Below are 14,538 nucleotides of genomic sequence, written 5' to 3'. Positions count from 1 at the left end.
CTGACCAGGTAAGCAACTCTGCTGTCTCCAAGGAAAAACAGGATGGTAGCCCTCACACATGAGTGAATCCCTAGCTACAGGCTGCTCCCCAACACAAAAGGGGACCAACAGACCCCTAATCAGGTGCCAACTGGCACAACACCACCGGTGCTTTTGGTAACAGAGAGGTGGACAGCCTGAACCCAAACAACGAACCCTAAGTTGGGAGAGTTAAGTTTTACATCTCAAACAGGTTCCGAAGAAAAGACTGGCCAAACCTACTGTTGAGTCAGCCATCCCTAGCCATACAGTAATGTGTGGAGAGAACTCAATATTGCAGCCTTGCAGATCGCCTCCTCGGGAACTGCTCACAAGTGAGCTACCGACGCTGCCATGGCTCTAACAGAATGAGCCTTGACATGACCCCAAGATGCATTCCGATTGGGCATAACAGAAGGAGATGCAAACTGCTAGCCAATTGGATATTATCTGTTTGGCAACAGCAATGCCCAAACTATTTCTATCAAAAAAAATACAAAATTGGGTGGACTGTCTACGGGCTTCTGTCTGCTCTAAGTAGAAGGCTAAGGCTCACTTGCAGTCCAAACTGTGCAGTGCTCATTGCCTTGGTGCAAATAGGTCCTGGGAAAGAAAATTGGCAGGACGATTGACTGGTTAAGATGGAAACCCATCAACACTTTAGGCAAGAACTTAGGGTGTGTACGCAACATCACCCTGTCACGCAAAAACTTAGTATAAGGTAGATAAGTAGCTAAGGTCTAGAGCTTGCTGACCCTCATGCTGAAGTGACCACCACCAAAAATATGACCTTGCAGGTCAGGTACTTCAGGTTGCAGGTGTGCAGCAGCTCAAAAGGAGGTTTCATCAGCTGAGCCAACACTATGCTGAAGTCCCAAGACACAGCAGAGACCTTAGGGAAGGCTTCAACTGAAGTATGAAATGTACAACTTTAGGCTGCACAGAGATGGGTGTACTATCTACACCATGTTGGTATGCACCAATCGCACTAAGATGAACTCTGATGGAGCTGGTTTTTAAACCAGCCTCAGATATGTGTAGAAGTAGGTCAAGCACTTTTTGATTGGGCCAGGAGAACGGATCTAGGGCCTTCTGCTCACACCACATGGAAAACCTCCTCCACTTCAGACCACAGGGCTTTCTAGTGGAAGGCTTTCTAGAAGCCAGCAGGACCCAAGATACATCCTCAGAAAGATCAAGTGGCTACAGGATTAACCTCTCAACATCCAGGCTGAGAGCAATAGGGCCTGGAGGTTCGGATGTCGTAGACTGCTATGATCTTGCATGATCAGATCCAGGGAAGTGCCTAGACTGGTTTCCAGATGGACAATTCTCGCAGGAATGGAAACCAGACCGATTTCGGCCAATGAAGGGCTATGAGGATCACAATCCCTCTTTCATAGAAACATAGAAATAAAGGCAGAAAGGGACAGATGGTCCATCCAGTGTGCCCAGCAAGCTTCCCATGGTAGTACCGCACAAGTGGAGATCGATCCGTGCATGCAACTACCAGATATATTACTTTTACTGATCATATAATGGTATATATGATCCTCCATACAGAAATTGTTTAATTTGTGTACTGAAGAGAATACATACAAGCCCCTGAGGCAGCCGTCCTGATACGGCGAAACTCGGCCTGAGTCGGGCTACCTTGTGTCTCCACTTCAATAAAGTTTCTTTCAAGACCATTGGCATCTATTCCTTTGTTCAACCTGACGGCTTTTATAGATCACCTTCCTTTGTGCTTTTTGGGTCATTTCCAGATATCTGGGCAGCAACCTGCCGATGTCGAGATGGCGTAGTAAACGCCCTTCTTCTGATTTGGATATGGTTTGGTTGAGGTGAAATTGTGAGACTACTTTAGGGAGAAAGGAGAGAACCGTGCGAAAATGGATAGCCTCAGGAGTGATTCTGAGAAAGGGATCACGGCAGGACAGCGCTTGTAGCTCTGAGATGCGGCGTACTGAACACACTGCCAGCAAGAACACCATCTTCAAAGTTAGCGAATGGAGATACAGGCCCCGAAGGGGTCTGAAGGTGGATCCCACGAGGAAATCCAAAACAAGGTTGAGATTCCACAGGGGCACTGGCCACTTCAGTGGCGGACGAATGTGCTTGACTCCTTTCAGGAAGCGAGAAAAATCTGGATGCGTGGCAATGGTCTTGCCATCCCTCCTGGGACCGTAGCAAGACAGCGCAGCCACCTGAACCTTGATGGAGCTGAGGGAGAGACCCTTCTGAAGCCCATCCTGCAGGAAATCCAGAACAATAGGGATAGTAGTCGCATGTGGATTGGTGCCATGAGTGTCGCACCAGGCTTCAAATACTCTCCAGATCCTTATGTAGGTGAAGGATGTGGAAAACTTGCGAGCTCGGAGGAGTGTATCTATCACGGGCTCCGAGTAACCTCTTTTCTTCAGTCTAGCCCTCTCAATGGTCAGACCGTAAGAGAGAATTGAGCTGGATCCTCGTGGAGGATGGGACCTTGACGAAGCAGGTCCCTGAGAGGAGGCAGGGGAAGGGGCTCCCCTGCCAGTAGTCTTCTCATATCCGCGTACTAGGGTCTTCTTGGCCAGTCTGGCGCCACTAGAAGAACTAGGCCCCGGTGCTGCTGAATCTTGTGGATAAGGGTGCCCAGCAGGGGCCACGGAGGAAAGGCGTATAACAGGGTCTCTGGAGGCCATGGCTGAACCAGGGTGTCGATCCCGTGAGAGAACGGATCTCGCTTGCGGCTGAAGTATCTGGGTACTTGAGCATTGGACCTGTCCGCAAGTAAGTCCATGTCCGGAATCCCCCAGTGATCCACAATCATCTGGAAGGCTGTGGGCGACAGCTGCCATTCCCCCAGATTTAGGCTCTCTCTGCTGAGGAAGTCTGCCGTGGTGTTGTCCTTCCCGGCAATGTGGACGGCGGAGATGTCCTGAAGATTCGCCTCTGCCCAAGCCATCAGCGGGGCTATCTCTAGGGACACCTGTCGGCTTCTGGTTCTGCCCTGATGGTTGATGTATGCCACCGTGGTGGCGTTGTCGGACATCACTCTGACTGCCCGGTTCCGCAGTCTGTGAGCAAATTGCAGGCAGGCTAACCGGACTGCTCGTGCCTCTAGACGGTTGATGTTCCACCCTGACTCTTCTCTGTTCCACCGCCCTTGTGCGGTGAGTTCTTCGCAGTGTGCTCCCCATCCGCTCAGGCTGGCATCTGTGGTGAGCAGAGTCCACGTGGGGAGGACATCTTCGACCCCCTGCTCGTGTGGTTGGACTGCAACCACCACCGTAACTGGGTCCGCACTCTGGCTGGCAGAGGTAGATGCGTGGAATAATTCCGGAAGCAGGGGCTCCAGCGAGAGAGCAGGGAGCGTTGTAGAGGTCTCATATGGGCCCTTGCCCAGGGTACCACTTCCAGGGTGGATGCCATGAGGCCGAGAACCTGCAGATAATCCCAAGCTATGGGCCGGCTGGCTCCCATCAAGGACCGGAGACGCGTCTGAAGTTTTAACCTCCTCTTGGTAGTGAGACTGACTTTGTCTGCCTGGGTGTCGAACTGGACTCCCAGGTATTCCAGTGATTGGGAAGGCTGTAGGCAACTCTTGTTGAGGTTGACTACCCATCCTAGGCTTTCCAGAAGGGCGATCACTCTGTTGGTTGCCCGATGGCTCTCCTCTAGTGATTTCGCCCTGATCAGCCAATCGTCTAGGTAGGGATGGACAAGGATTCCTTCCCGTCTGAGCGCCGCTGCTACCACTACGATCACCTTGGTGAAGGTCCGCGGCGCCATGGCTAACCCGAAGGGCAAAGCCCGGAATTGGAAGTGGCGTCCCAGAACCTTGAAGCGTAGGTAGCGCTGATGATCCTCATGGATCGGGATATGCAGGTAGGCTTCTGACAAGTCTAAGGCCGTGAGAAATTCTCCTGGCTGTACTGCGGTCTTGACTGAGCGCAGAGTTTCCATGCAAAACCTCGGGACCCTTAAGTATCGATTGACCGACTTGAGGTCCAGTACGGGCCGGAAAGTGCCCTCTTTCTTGGGTACCATGAAATAAATGGAATAGTGCCCAGAATCCATTTCCCGTGCAGGTACTGGGATTATGGCTTTCAAGGACAGGAGCCTCGCCAGGGTAGCTTCCAATGCCGCCTTCTTGTGTATTGGACACGAAGACTCCACAAACCTGTCCGGAGGGAGATGATGGAAGTCCAGATAATATCCCTCTCGGATGATGGCGAGGACCCACTGATCCGACGTAATCTCGACCCATCTGGGGTAGAAGAGGGTTAACCTGCCCCCTATGACTCCGTCCCCCGGATGGGTCGGCTGATTCTTATTGGGAGGCACGGCCGGGCCGTGAACCCGAGCCTGCTCCCCTGTTATGCTGCTTGGTCCGAAAGGACTGGTTCCTGGCCTGAGGATGAGGTGCCTGGTAGCGACTCCTATAGGGAGTGAAGTGTTGGGAGCTTCTACCTCTGGAGGGCCTCGGAAAGGCGCGCTGGGTCCTTTTGAACCTATCTTCCGGCAGTCGAGGTACTGGAGAGGCGCCCCATGTGCTGGCCAGTTTATCAAGGTCGCTGCCGAACAGGAAAGAACCCTTAAAGGGCATTCTGGTGAGGCGTGTCTTCGAAGGAGCATCGGCTGACCAGTTCCGTATCCAGAGCTGCCTCCTGGCAGCTACAGAGGATGAGACCCCCTTGGCTGTCGTACGGACTAGGTCGGATGCGGCATCCGTGAGGAACGAGAGAGCTGACTCCATGTCCGCTGCCGGAGCATTGTTCCTGACCTGTGACAAACAGGAACACGTCACCACTGTGCAGCAGGTTGCGATCCGCAAAGATAGAGCTGCCACCTCAAAAGTCTGTTTCAGAATGGCGTCCAGTCGCCGGTCATGAGGCTCCTTGAGGACCGCCCCCCCCTCAACTGGAATGGTAGTGCGCTTGACCACAGCGCTAACCAAGGCGTCCACCTGAGGGCACGCCAGCATCTCCTTGATTGCCGGGTCCAGGGGGTACATGCCCGTCAGGGCCCGACCCCCTTTGAATGAGGCCGCTGGTGCAGCCCATTCCAAATCTATCAGTTGCTGTGCTGCTTGTAAGAAGGGAAAATGGCGGGCTGTAGGACGAAGACCTTCCAGCAGAGGGTTCTGCATAGATGGCACCGTAGTGCTGGGGCCTGTAATAGCCAACTCCACCAGGCACTGAGATACCAGGTTGGAGAGATCTTCCTTGGGAAAGAACGGCTCAATCCCCGAGGGAAGTTCCCCCTCCTTGGGGGGTTCAGACTCGTCCTCCGAGACATCAGGGTCCGCATGAACCGGACTGCCCGGAGGCGGGTGCCCACGATAAGGGCACGAAGGTCCAGGGGCAGGATCAGCCGGAGCAGCAGCAGGGCCTGGCGGGAAGCTGATTACATCTGTACAAAGGCATGGATCCCCTTAAAGAGATCCACCCAGGAAATGGAAGCGGTCTCTAGTCGTCGGGGTACCAGGTCCCCCGGGATCCCAGGTTGTTCGAGACTGCCCGCTAGATCCGGGGTGGCCCCTGGGGAACTGTCAGCAAATCTCGGTTGAGACTGGTCCTGGCCCGAGGCTCCCACTGCCTCCTCACATTGGGCACAAAGGGAGTCTGGCTCCTCGCTGTGCGTGGCTTTAAGCTGGCATGCTGAGCAGAGGCCAAGAGCTTTCACGCCGGAATCAGGAGGCACGCCCCAGCGTCTCCTGCGGCGGTGCTGTGGCGTTCGAATGTTCCATCGCGGCTTGCGAATGTAGCGCTGAAGAATATGCGCTTAATACAATATGCGCTCAATAATATGTGGCAGCAATATACGCTTAATACAATATGCGCTCAACAATATGCGCTTAATACAATATGCGCTCAATAATATGCGGCAGCAATATGCGCTTAATACAATATGCGCTCAACAATATGCGGCAGCAATTACTCATAATACAATATGCGCTCAATAATATGCGGCAGCAATATACGCTCAATGATATCAAATATGCGCTCAATAATATGCGGTCAGCAATATACGCTCAATGATATCCAATATGCGCTCAATAATATGCGGTCAGCAATATACGCTCAATGATATCCAATATGCGCTTAATCATATACAGGCGCCTATCATGAGCGCTCAATACCTGAACAAGGCCGACAAAATGGCGACCTCCATGGCGCGCCGCATACAGGCAACGCCGCCGATCCTCGTCCCTCGGAGACCAAAAATAAGAGATGTACGCCTTACCTGATCCTCGGCGCTTCCCGGTTGGAACCTGGGTGGTCTCCGGCTGCGAGGGGAGAGGGGAAATACCTTCACCGCCGCACTTGAGGAAATGCACCCACTGCCTCTAAGCCGCTGAACTCGTCTCGCTCGGGGCTAAGTCCACGCCGGGACCGAGGCGCCTCTCAGCCCGACCCGAGCCCTTCACGCTCGGGGGCTAGATCCCTGCCGCGATTCGGCCACCGGACCGAGGCCTAGACCTCCGAGGGATCGCGGAAATCACCCCGGGAAACTCAACTGGGGGAGGGACCCGAGGGTATCACCGCAGGAGTGCGGGGCTCGTGTTCCTGTAGAAATTTAGTAAATAGAATATAGAAGTAGAAAGTAGAAAGTAGTATTGGAAAACACGCTCAGCGAGCGTGCAGGCACTCCAAACTGCTTTGGAGACGGAAATTACTGAGTTGCTTTGCTTCCTGTGGGGGTATATGTACCCATGCTGACGTCAGATCCGTCTCCAACTGCTAGCACGAGCACACTGTACCCATTTGTTCTGAGTCCATCTGGCTACACGCTAGGAAAGCAATCTTTGCTAAAGCTACTGTAGCAGTCTATTTCTTTTGATATTGTTAACTGCAGATTTCTTTAGGTTGTGTAATTCCAGCCCCCTCCAATTTGAATGTTAGATATCAGAGAAGGAAATGATTTGATGTTTAAAAAAAAAAAAAAAAAAAAATGTTTACCCACTGTGATATGATGTTTTTTTCTCTGTATTTCTTATCAAGAGTTATCTTGTTAGATTTTGTAAAACTTGCATAAAGATTAAAAAAAAATGGTGACATGAAACAGGGGACATAAATAAGCAATTCTGCAACATCGATCATCATTTGCTTAAATTAAGATTCTAAAATTACCCTTATATGTGATTAAACCAAAAAAGTAGACTATATTGACAGTAAAAAGAATTTTTTCATTTTTTAAAAATGTAAAAAGCTGTAAATCCATAATCGTGAAAGATTATTTTTAAAAATTCCCTTTACAAACTTGTGTTAGTAATATAATTAAACAAAAACCCAATGTGTGTTTGAATATCAAAAGTTGTTACCTCAAATTCTAGTTTGGACCAGGCACCATTCACAATAAATCAAATCTGTAATACAATATCTTTATGGAAATATCCGTGTATCTGCAAAAATATGACAGTGCCTTGAATACTGAATGTTAATCTCATTTAACTGCAATACAGTCTTAAATAACCTAAAAAATATATTAGCGTAGTGCAGTCTACTATTACACAAAATCAACTTGAGAGCTTAAAAGTAAAAAATAAGAAATAAATCATTAAAATTATAAAATGTAAATAAAATGTACGGATGTGCAGAAGTGAAACTGATATGTATGATTGTTTCTGCTTCTATCTTTATTTGCTGCATTCAAGGTGAATATTGGTATTTACTTTCATAAAATACAGAAAGCAATAAGGTTGGTGCCTCCATACAGTTGTGGATAATGTGTTGCATGAACCCGTATGTATTTCCCACTGTAAAAATGTGTCTAAAATCTATAAAAAAGAATAAATAATATTGAAAGAATTCATAGAACTAATGTCAAATCAGGACACGTTTAAATTGTGCTGTGCTTGCATCTAAATAGTTCTGTGGTTCTATGCTATATAGACTAGTCATATGGCCAGGTCTATACAAGTGCGATTCAGTATAAAGTGATGATATACTAGGTGAATGGTGTGGACTGAATCTCTAATATACCAACCAAATTGTGCTTCTAACCTGTTTATTATTTTAAAAAAAGTGCACAAAACGCCAAACGTAATAAAAATGCTTCTCCACTTACTGAATCAACATAAAGCTTGCTTCTGTTATAATAGTTATCATATATTGTTTGTATACTACTCGTGTTTTCTGGAGAACAGATGAAATATACTTTCAAATATCTCTAAATGATGTGTGTTTGTAGACAAAAAGCGCCAGTGTTTATATTGTGTCAAACTAATCAATATTATTTAATGCACTGAAAAGTTAAAGTACCTCAAGGCAGGGAACACAATAAGAACAAGCAAGTATTTGTTTACAGTGCTCTTCATGACTGATTGTGCCATCTCCACTCATTCAGGCAAATGTGTACATAGTGTTTTTGAAATGCATTTAAAGGGAAAATTTGGCACCAAGACATCTGTCAATCAATGAGGGGGGCGTGTCTAAAGCGAGTCTGGGGGACTGAACATTACTCATATAGAAAAAGGAGTTAGTTCTGTGGTGTTCACGATACAAAAAATATGTAGCAATGTGGTGTATCCACTGATTACCTTAGAACCGCAGCAAGCTTCATGATATCTAGATAAGTAAAAATTATTGACTTAATGATGGATGCTTGGGACTTATAGGCTACAATGGTTTACTGTAAAGGTTCTACATCAAAAATGGAAACGGTTCGGGCTTTTCTACATAACTAAAATAGGAAAAGAAGTTAAAAAAAAAAACCCAGAAAAAAAATAGGACAACAGATTGTCAGTGCAATCAATGCCATGGTGCTACTCCCGTTCTTACATAAAATCTGTACTGCAGTGTTTCTACCGTTCTTACCTACCAAGAAATTAGTGTTGCATTTGCCCAAGATATTTATGGATATACATTTAATAAAAATGGGGGAACATGCCTGGGATGCTAAAAGAAATAGGAGTTTAATTAGAGAATAGAATCGGTGCGATACAAACTGTAGACGGAAAATATTCTTGGTATGGTAATATTCTTCGTATGGATTTTGTGTAATAGTAGACGGCACTATGCTAATATATTTTTTTAGGTTATTCAAGAATGTATTGCAGTTAAATGATATTAAATGAAAATTGGTTCTTACCTAGTTTTCATTGCTGTAATACCACAGATGAGTCCAGAGAAGTGGGTTGTGTATCCCTACCAGCAGATGGAGTCAGAGAGCAAAACTTTGGGCACTGCCATATATACTAGAGTGCCACCTGCAGTCCCTCAGTATTGGCCTGTACCCAAGCCCACACTAATATCACTAACAAACCTACGAGGTTGAACACAAACCAACTGACAACCTCGTTGCCCACATTAACAAATTCGAACCCGAATCAATCATAAACAAAAACCTGTTCCATCGAGCATATCTGCAAAAACGAAGCTCCATGCAAAAAACACAACAAACTTCAAGCAAAGGCAGTCTTTCGGCATCTGAAGAAAGGGGTGGGCCTCTGGACTGATCTGTGGTATTACAGGAACATAAATTAGCAGGTAAGAACCAATTTTCGTTTCCTGAACATACCAAGATCAGTCCAGAGAAGTGGGATGTACCCAAGCCACCCTACACTGAGCGGGAACCCGAAAGACCCACGCGCAGAACACTCTCAAAGGACGACTCACCAGACGCGTTAACGTCCAGTCGATAATGTTTCGTGAAAGTGTGTAGTGAGGAACACACTGCTGCCTTACATATCCCCTGGGGTGACAGGAGCTGACACTCTGCCCAAGAAGTAGCCTGGGCCCAGGTGGAATGAGCTCTGAGACCCAAAGGCACTTGTCGCCCCCGGGCTATGTAAGCCGAGCTGATTGCTTCCTTAATCCAGCATGAAATAGTCGCCTTAGAAGCTGCTGAGTGATTGTTGGCTTTCCCCTCTGTTCTAATTTAAAAGCTGCTCTATCTCCTTTTTGAAAGTTAGTGCCAGCAGCTTGGTTCCACTCTGGTTAAGGTGGAGCCCATCCTTTCGGAAAAGTCTCCCCTTTCCCCAAAAGTTTCCCCAGTTCCTTACAAAACTGAATCCCTCTTCCCTGCACCATCTCCTCATCCACACATTGAAACTCTGGAGCTCTGCCTGCCTCTGGGGACCTGCATGTGGAACAGGGAGTATTTCAGAGAATGCCACCCTGGAGGTTCTGGATTTCAGCTACCTAAAATCCTAAATTTGGCTTCTAGAACCTCTCTCCCACATTTTCCTATGTCGTTGGTGCCCTCATGTACCACGACAGCCGGCTCCTCCCCAGCACTGTCTATAATCCTATCTAGGTGACGCGTGAGGTCTGCCACCTTCGCACCAGGCAGGCATGTTACCAGGCGGTCCTCACATCCACCAGCTACCCTAATATCTACATTTCTAATAATCGAATCACCAACTATGATGGCCTGCCTAACCCTTCCCTCCTGGGCAGTAGCCCTGGGAGACTTGTCCTCAGTGCGGGAGGACAATACATCACCTGGAGAGCAGGTCCTTGCTACGGGATCACTTCCTGCTACACCAGGAAAGGTCTCCTACTGGGAGACCTTACTGATCCAAGGCAGCACTGGGACTGTCAGACTGGATTTGGGACTTGGCTACTATGTCCCTGAAGGTCTCATCAATGTACCTCTCTGTCTGCCTCAGCTCCTCCAAGTCTGCTACTCTAGCCTCCAGAGATCGGACTCATTCCCTGAGAGCCAGGAGCTCTTTGCACAGAGTGCGCACATACAATCTCTCACTGGCGGATAAAAATTCATACATGTGACACTCAATGCAAAAGACTGGAAAGCCCCCTCTTGCTGCTGGACTGCTGCCTTCATCTTCATTTTATTGAGTTCCTAGTTAAGTTTAGGATACTAGGGAGTTGCAATTAGAGTACTTTAAATTTAAAGGTGAATTTACTAATTAATCAGCTAGTGTCCTACAAGGGGATGATTAAACTTTCAATAAGGGCTGGTACAATAATATGATTTAGATGACCCTGATTGATTTTTAATGAGAAAGTATCTCGTGCCTAAAAATCAAGGGTTGAGTGGGTAGGAAAGACACTAGAATTAACTATCTCTAGCTTGCTTGTTACCTCAGACACACAAACTCTAAACAATATATCCCTCTATTTCACCTTTCACCAAACTTTTATGAGTCCAAAGATTTCCAAAAATTATACCTACCAATCCTATCTAACCACTGTTAATTTAATCTTCACTCAGTTAATTGAAGGGCTTTGAGCGTCGTGCGCCATTAGGCACATGCTTCCGGTCCTCCTCTACTGCAAAGGGTGTGGGGCCTCGGGAAGCTGGGGTTGTGGAAGTCAATCCCTGGATCACTTACGGTGACCTCTGGACGCCTCTCCCAGGGGATGCTGGGAGCAGTATGCAGATGAGCTTTCTGGTCCTCCTCTACTGCAACTTTAACTTAAGCAAATGATGATCGATGTTGCAAAATTTCTCATTTATGTCCCCTGTTTCATGTCACCATTTTAATGTTCGTTTTATGTTCATTTTTTATGTCTGTATATTTATGCTTGTTTGATTTTTTAAGTATTTTACGTTTTAATTATGATCATGTGTTTTAATATTCATTATACTATGTGATTTCATTATAGCCCCTGAGGCAGCCACTTAAGAGTGGCAAAACTCGGCCAGAGTCGGGCAGTTTTTATTAAGTCTCCACCATAATAAACATTTTTACAAGGTATCCAGCATCTATCTCATGTGATGCACCCAGGCAGAGGATGCAAATCACATGAGGATCAATGATTGACATAGTCCTCGGACACTGGCAGAAACCAGATGCAGCCATGATGGGACAAAAGAAACAGGGAAAAAAACACACAAAGACAGCAGCAGTCATTGATGAAAGACGGGCCACTGCCAACACAGGCGAAACCGACCATGAAAGGAAACTTACCCAAATGCCAAAAACCATGACTGGGGGCACTACAGGGAGATACCAAGAGGGACCCAGCAACGGACCAAAGGAAAAAATAGCGAAAAACCACAAACACAAAGTTTTCTACAAGGCAAAAAGCCAAACTTTTTAGAGCTTAATCAAACCACGAGGCTCACAGCTCCACGGGAAAAAATAAAATGAAGAGACCCCATGTGGAGACGTGGTATAGGGCATGCTAGGCAAACTCAGTGTGCCGAGTCAGTTTCTAGAAGCTTTGACATAAATTTCTGTATTGGGTTCCACCTGATGATGTTACCCATGTGTGAGGGCTACCATCCTGATTGTTCTAGCAGAATATCAGATATTCATCTCCTCCTCAACCCATTCTTCACTTCAGCTTCAGAGGAACCCCCCCACCCCACCTACTCCTCAGGGTTGTAGTCTAGCCAATTCAGCATGCACCCTAAATTCATTGGTCGGGTCAGCCCCGACTGTGGATCTCTCTTTCGGGGTAGAGATTCTGTCATTATATCATGGGTTTGTCCTCCTTTCTCATGGAGATGTCTCCTTTAATGCGGCAATGTGGTAGCCTCGCTCCTAGTCTGGCTCAATTGGTGGGGCGCTCTCAAGCAGGGAATTACATTGGTGGTGTTAGGAGTCTCTCATAGGAAGGCTGTTCAGATGGTTGCAATATTGGGTGTTTCCCTTGCTCAGGAAGGTGGCTCAGTCACCTGTGTTATTTGGGTCTCTCATTTAGAGAGAGGTTACCATCTGTGGAGTTTGTCTATTTTTTTTTTCTGATAGTGTAGTCTCCATAGAATTTTATTGCACTAGTGTCTTCCATACTCACTTTTTTTTTTCCTCTTCAGTGGGTTTTTGTAATCCCCCATACAGCTCATCAATGTAGATTTGATACAGGCATTGATCTTCTGAGACTAGAAAAACAATGTTAGTTTTCAAAAACAGAGAAAAGCAGAATCCTAGGGATAAAGGAACATGAAAAGTGATTAAAGTGAAGGCAACTTGCACCCCAGGGGCTAAAATGAATATTATAAACATTTGGTGAGCATTGACCAAACACAGGAAAACAGTGAAGTAGAGGAGTAACAAAAGTGGTTAGAGGAGAATCAGGGAAGTGAAAGTTCAAATCCTGCTTCCTCCAAAGCACCTTCGGGCCGATACAGTACAGTGCGCCACTGGACGCGCTTTTTCCCTTACCCCTTATTCAGTAAGGGGCCGAAAATGCGCGTCCAACCCCCGGAACCTAATAGAGCCCTCAACATGCAAATGCATGTTGAGGGCTCTATTAGGTATTCCCGAGCGATTCAGAAAACAAAATGTGCAGCCAAACCGCACATTTTACTTTCAGAAATTAGCGCCTACCCAAAGGTAGGCGCTGATTTCTTCGGGCACCGGGAAAGTGCACAGAAAAGCAGTAAAAACTGCTTTTCTGTGCACCCTCCGACTTAATATCATGGCGATATTAAGTCAGAGGTCCCGAAGGGTAAACAAAGTAAAAAAAAAAAAAAAAAAATTTGAAGTCGGCCCGCTGCTGTTGGGTCGAAAACCGGACGCTCAATTTTGCCGGCGACCGGTTTCCGAGCCCATGGCTGTCAGCGGGCTCAAGAACAGACGCCGGCAAAATTGAGCGTCGGCTGTCAAACCCGCTGACAGCCACCGCTCCGGGCCTAGGGACGCACTCATGTTGCTAGCGCCTTCTTTTGCCTGTTTCTACCGCCGGGCCTCATTTAAATACAGAATTGCGCGCACAAGCGAGTGGCCTGTGCACGCACCGGGACAGCGGGTGCTCACCCGCTCTCCCGCGGACTTTACTGAATCAGCCTGCTTATGACCTCAATTAAATCACTTCACCCTCCCTTGTTTCAGATACAGCGGTATATTTACTAAGATGCAAAAAGTGTATTAAGTGTGAAAAACAGCATTTATCACACATTATACCCATATCAAAGTGATATCGCATGTTATTTTCCCTAATATTCCACCTCTATGAAACGAGCTGCTATGCATGCATTTTTCAAATGAATGCAAAGCAGCTCATATACAGCTAATTCTATGCAAATCAAAAATTGTGGCTTGCCAGAGCCACGTTATTTCCCAAACAGTTAGCTGTAATTCAGAAGTTAAAGCTAACTTTTCCCTGGGGCAGCAGGGACATTAACACACATCCTCATGCTCTGGTGTTGATAATTAAAGGAGACTGCAACAGCACAAAACACCCCCAACACTAACCAAGTAAAATTCCACCCCCTGGGTTCTGGATAAGTCCTACCCACCCCCACTGCCTGTAGAGGCAGACCAAACGTAAAAAGAATTGTTTTTAACTGTTTTCTAAGTCACACGGTGTCACTCCACAGAGTCTGGGTAAACAAATAAGCATGGGTGTAGCTTGCTTATTGCGGCAGTTAGTACCCCTAACTAATTAAGCTAGATATTTCACTTAGATGCAGTTCCAACACTGCTCTCTATGTTAATGGTGGGGGTGGAAGGGAAATAGAGCCAAAAGGTTACTAAGAGCCAAGAGAAACAGATAAGTATGAGAAAAAAAAAAGTGCGAAACTTGCTGGGCAGACTTTATGGGCCGTTTGGTCTTCTTCTGCCGTCATTTCTATGTTTCTATGTTTCATTTCCAAACCCCTCCCCTTGAAACA

At 46.9% G+C, this 14,538-nt stretch overlaps 1 protein-coding gene across 9 annotated transcripts in view; it reads right to left on the bottom strand.

Annotated features, from left to right (window-relative positions):
• CLASRP (CLK4 associating serine/arginine rich protein) overlaps positions 1-14,538 on the bottom strand; it is a 531,120-nt gene that overhangs the window by 348,193 nt on the left and 168,389 nt on the right. For all 9 annotated transcript variants that reach the window (XR_003859212.1, XR_003859213.1, XR_003859215.1 and 6 more), the window contains one exon: positions 12,720-12,804. Coding sequence is in view for 4 of the 9 variants with exons in the window: in XM_029620007.1 (XP_029475867.1) it covers positions 12,720-12,804 (85 nt within the window). In the remaining 5 variants the exon portion in view is untranslated. The remainder of the gene's footprint in view (positions 1-12,719; positions 12,805-14,538) is intronic.

Source organism: Rhinatrema bivittatum, chromosome 11 (assembly GCF_901001135.1).
Source record: "Rhinatrema bivittatum chromosome 11, aRhiBiv1.1, whole genome shotgun sequence".
Lineage (NCBI taxonomy): Eukaryota > Metazoa > Chordata > Amphibia > Gymnophiona > Rhinatrematidae > Rhinatrema > Rhinatrema bivittatum.
This window is presented reverse-complemented; position numbering and strand designations above follow the sequence as displayed.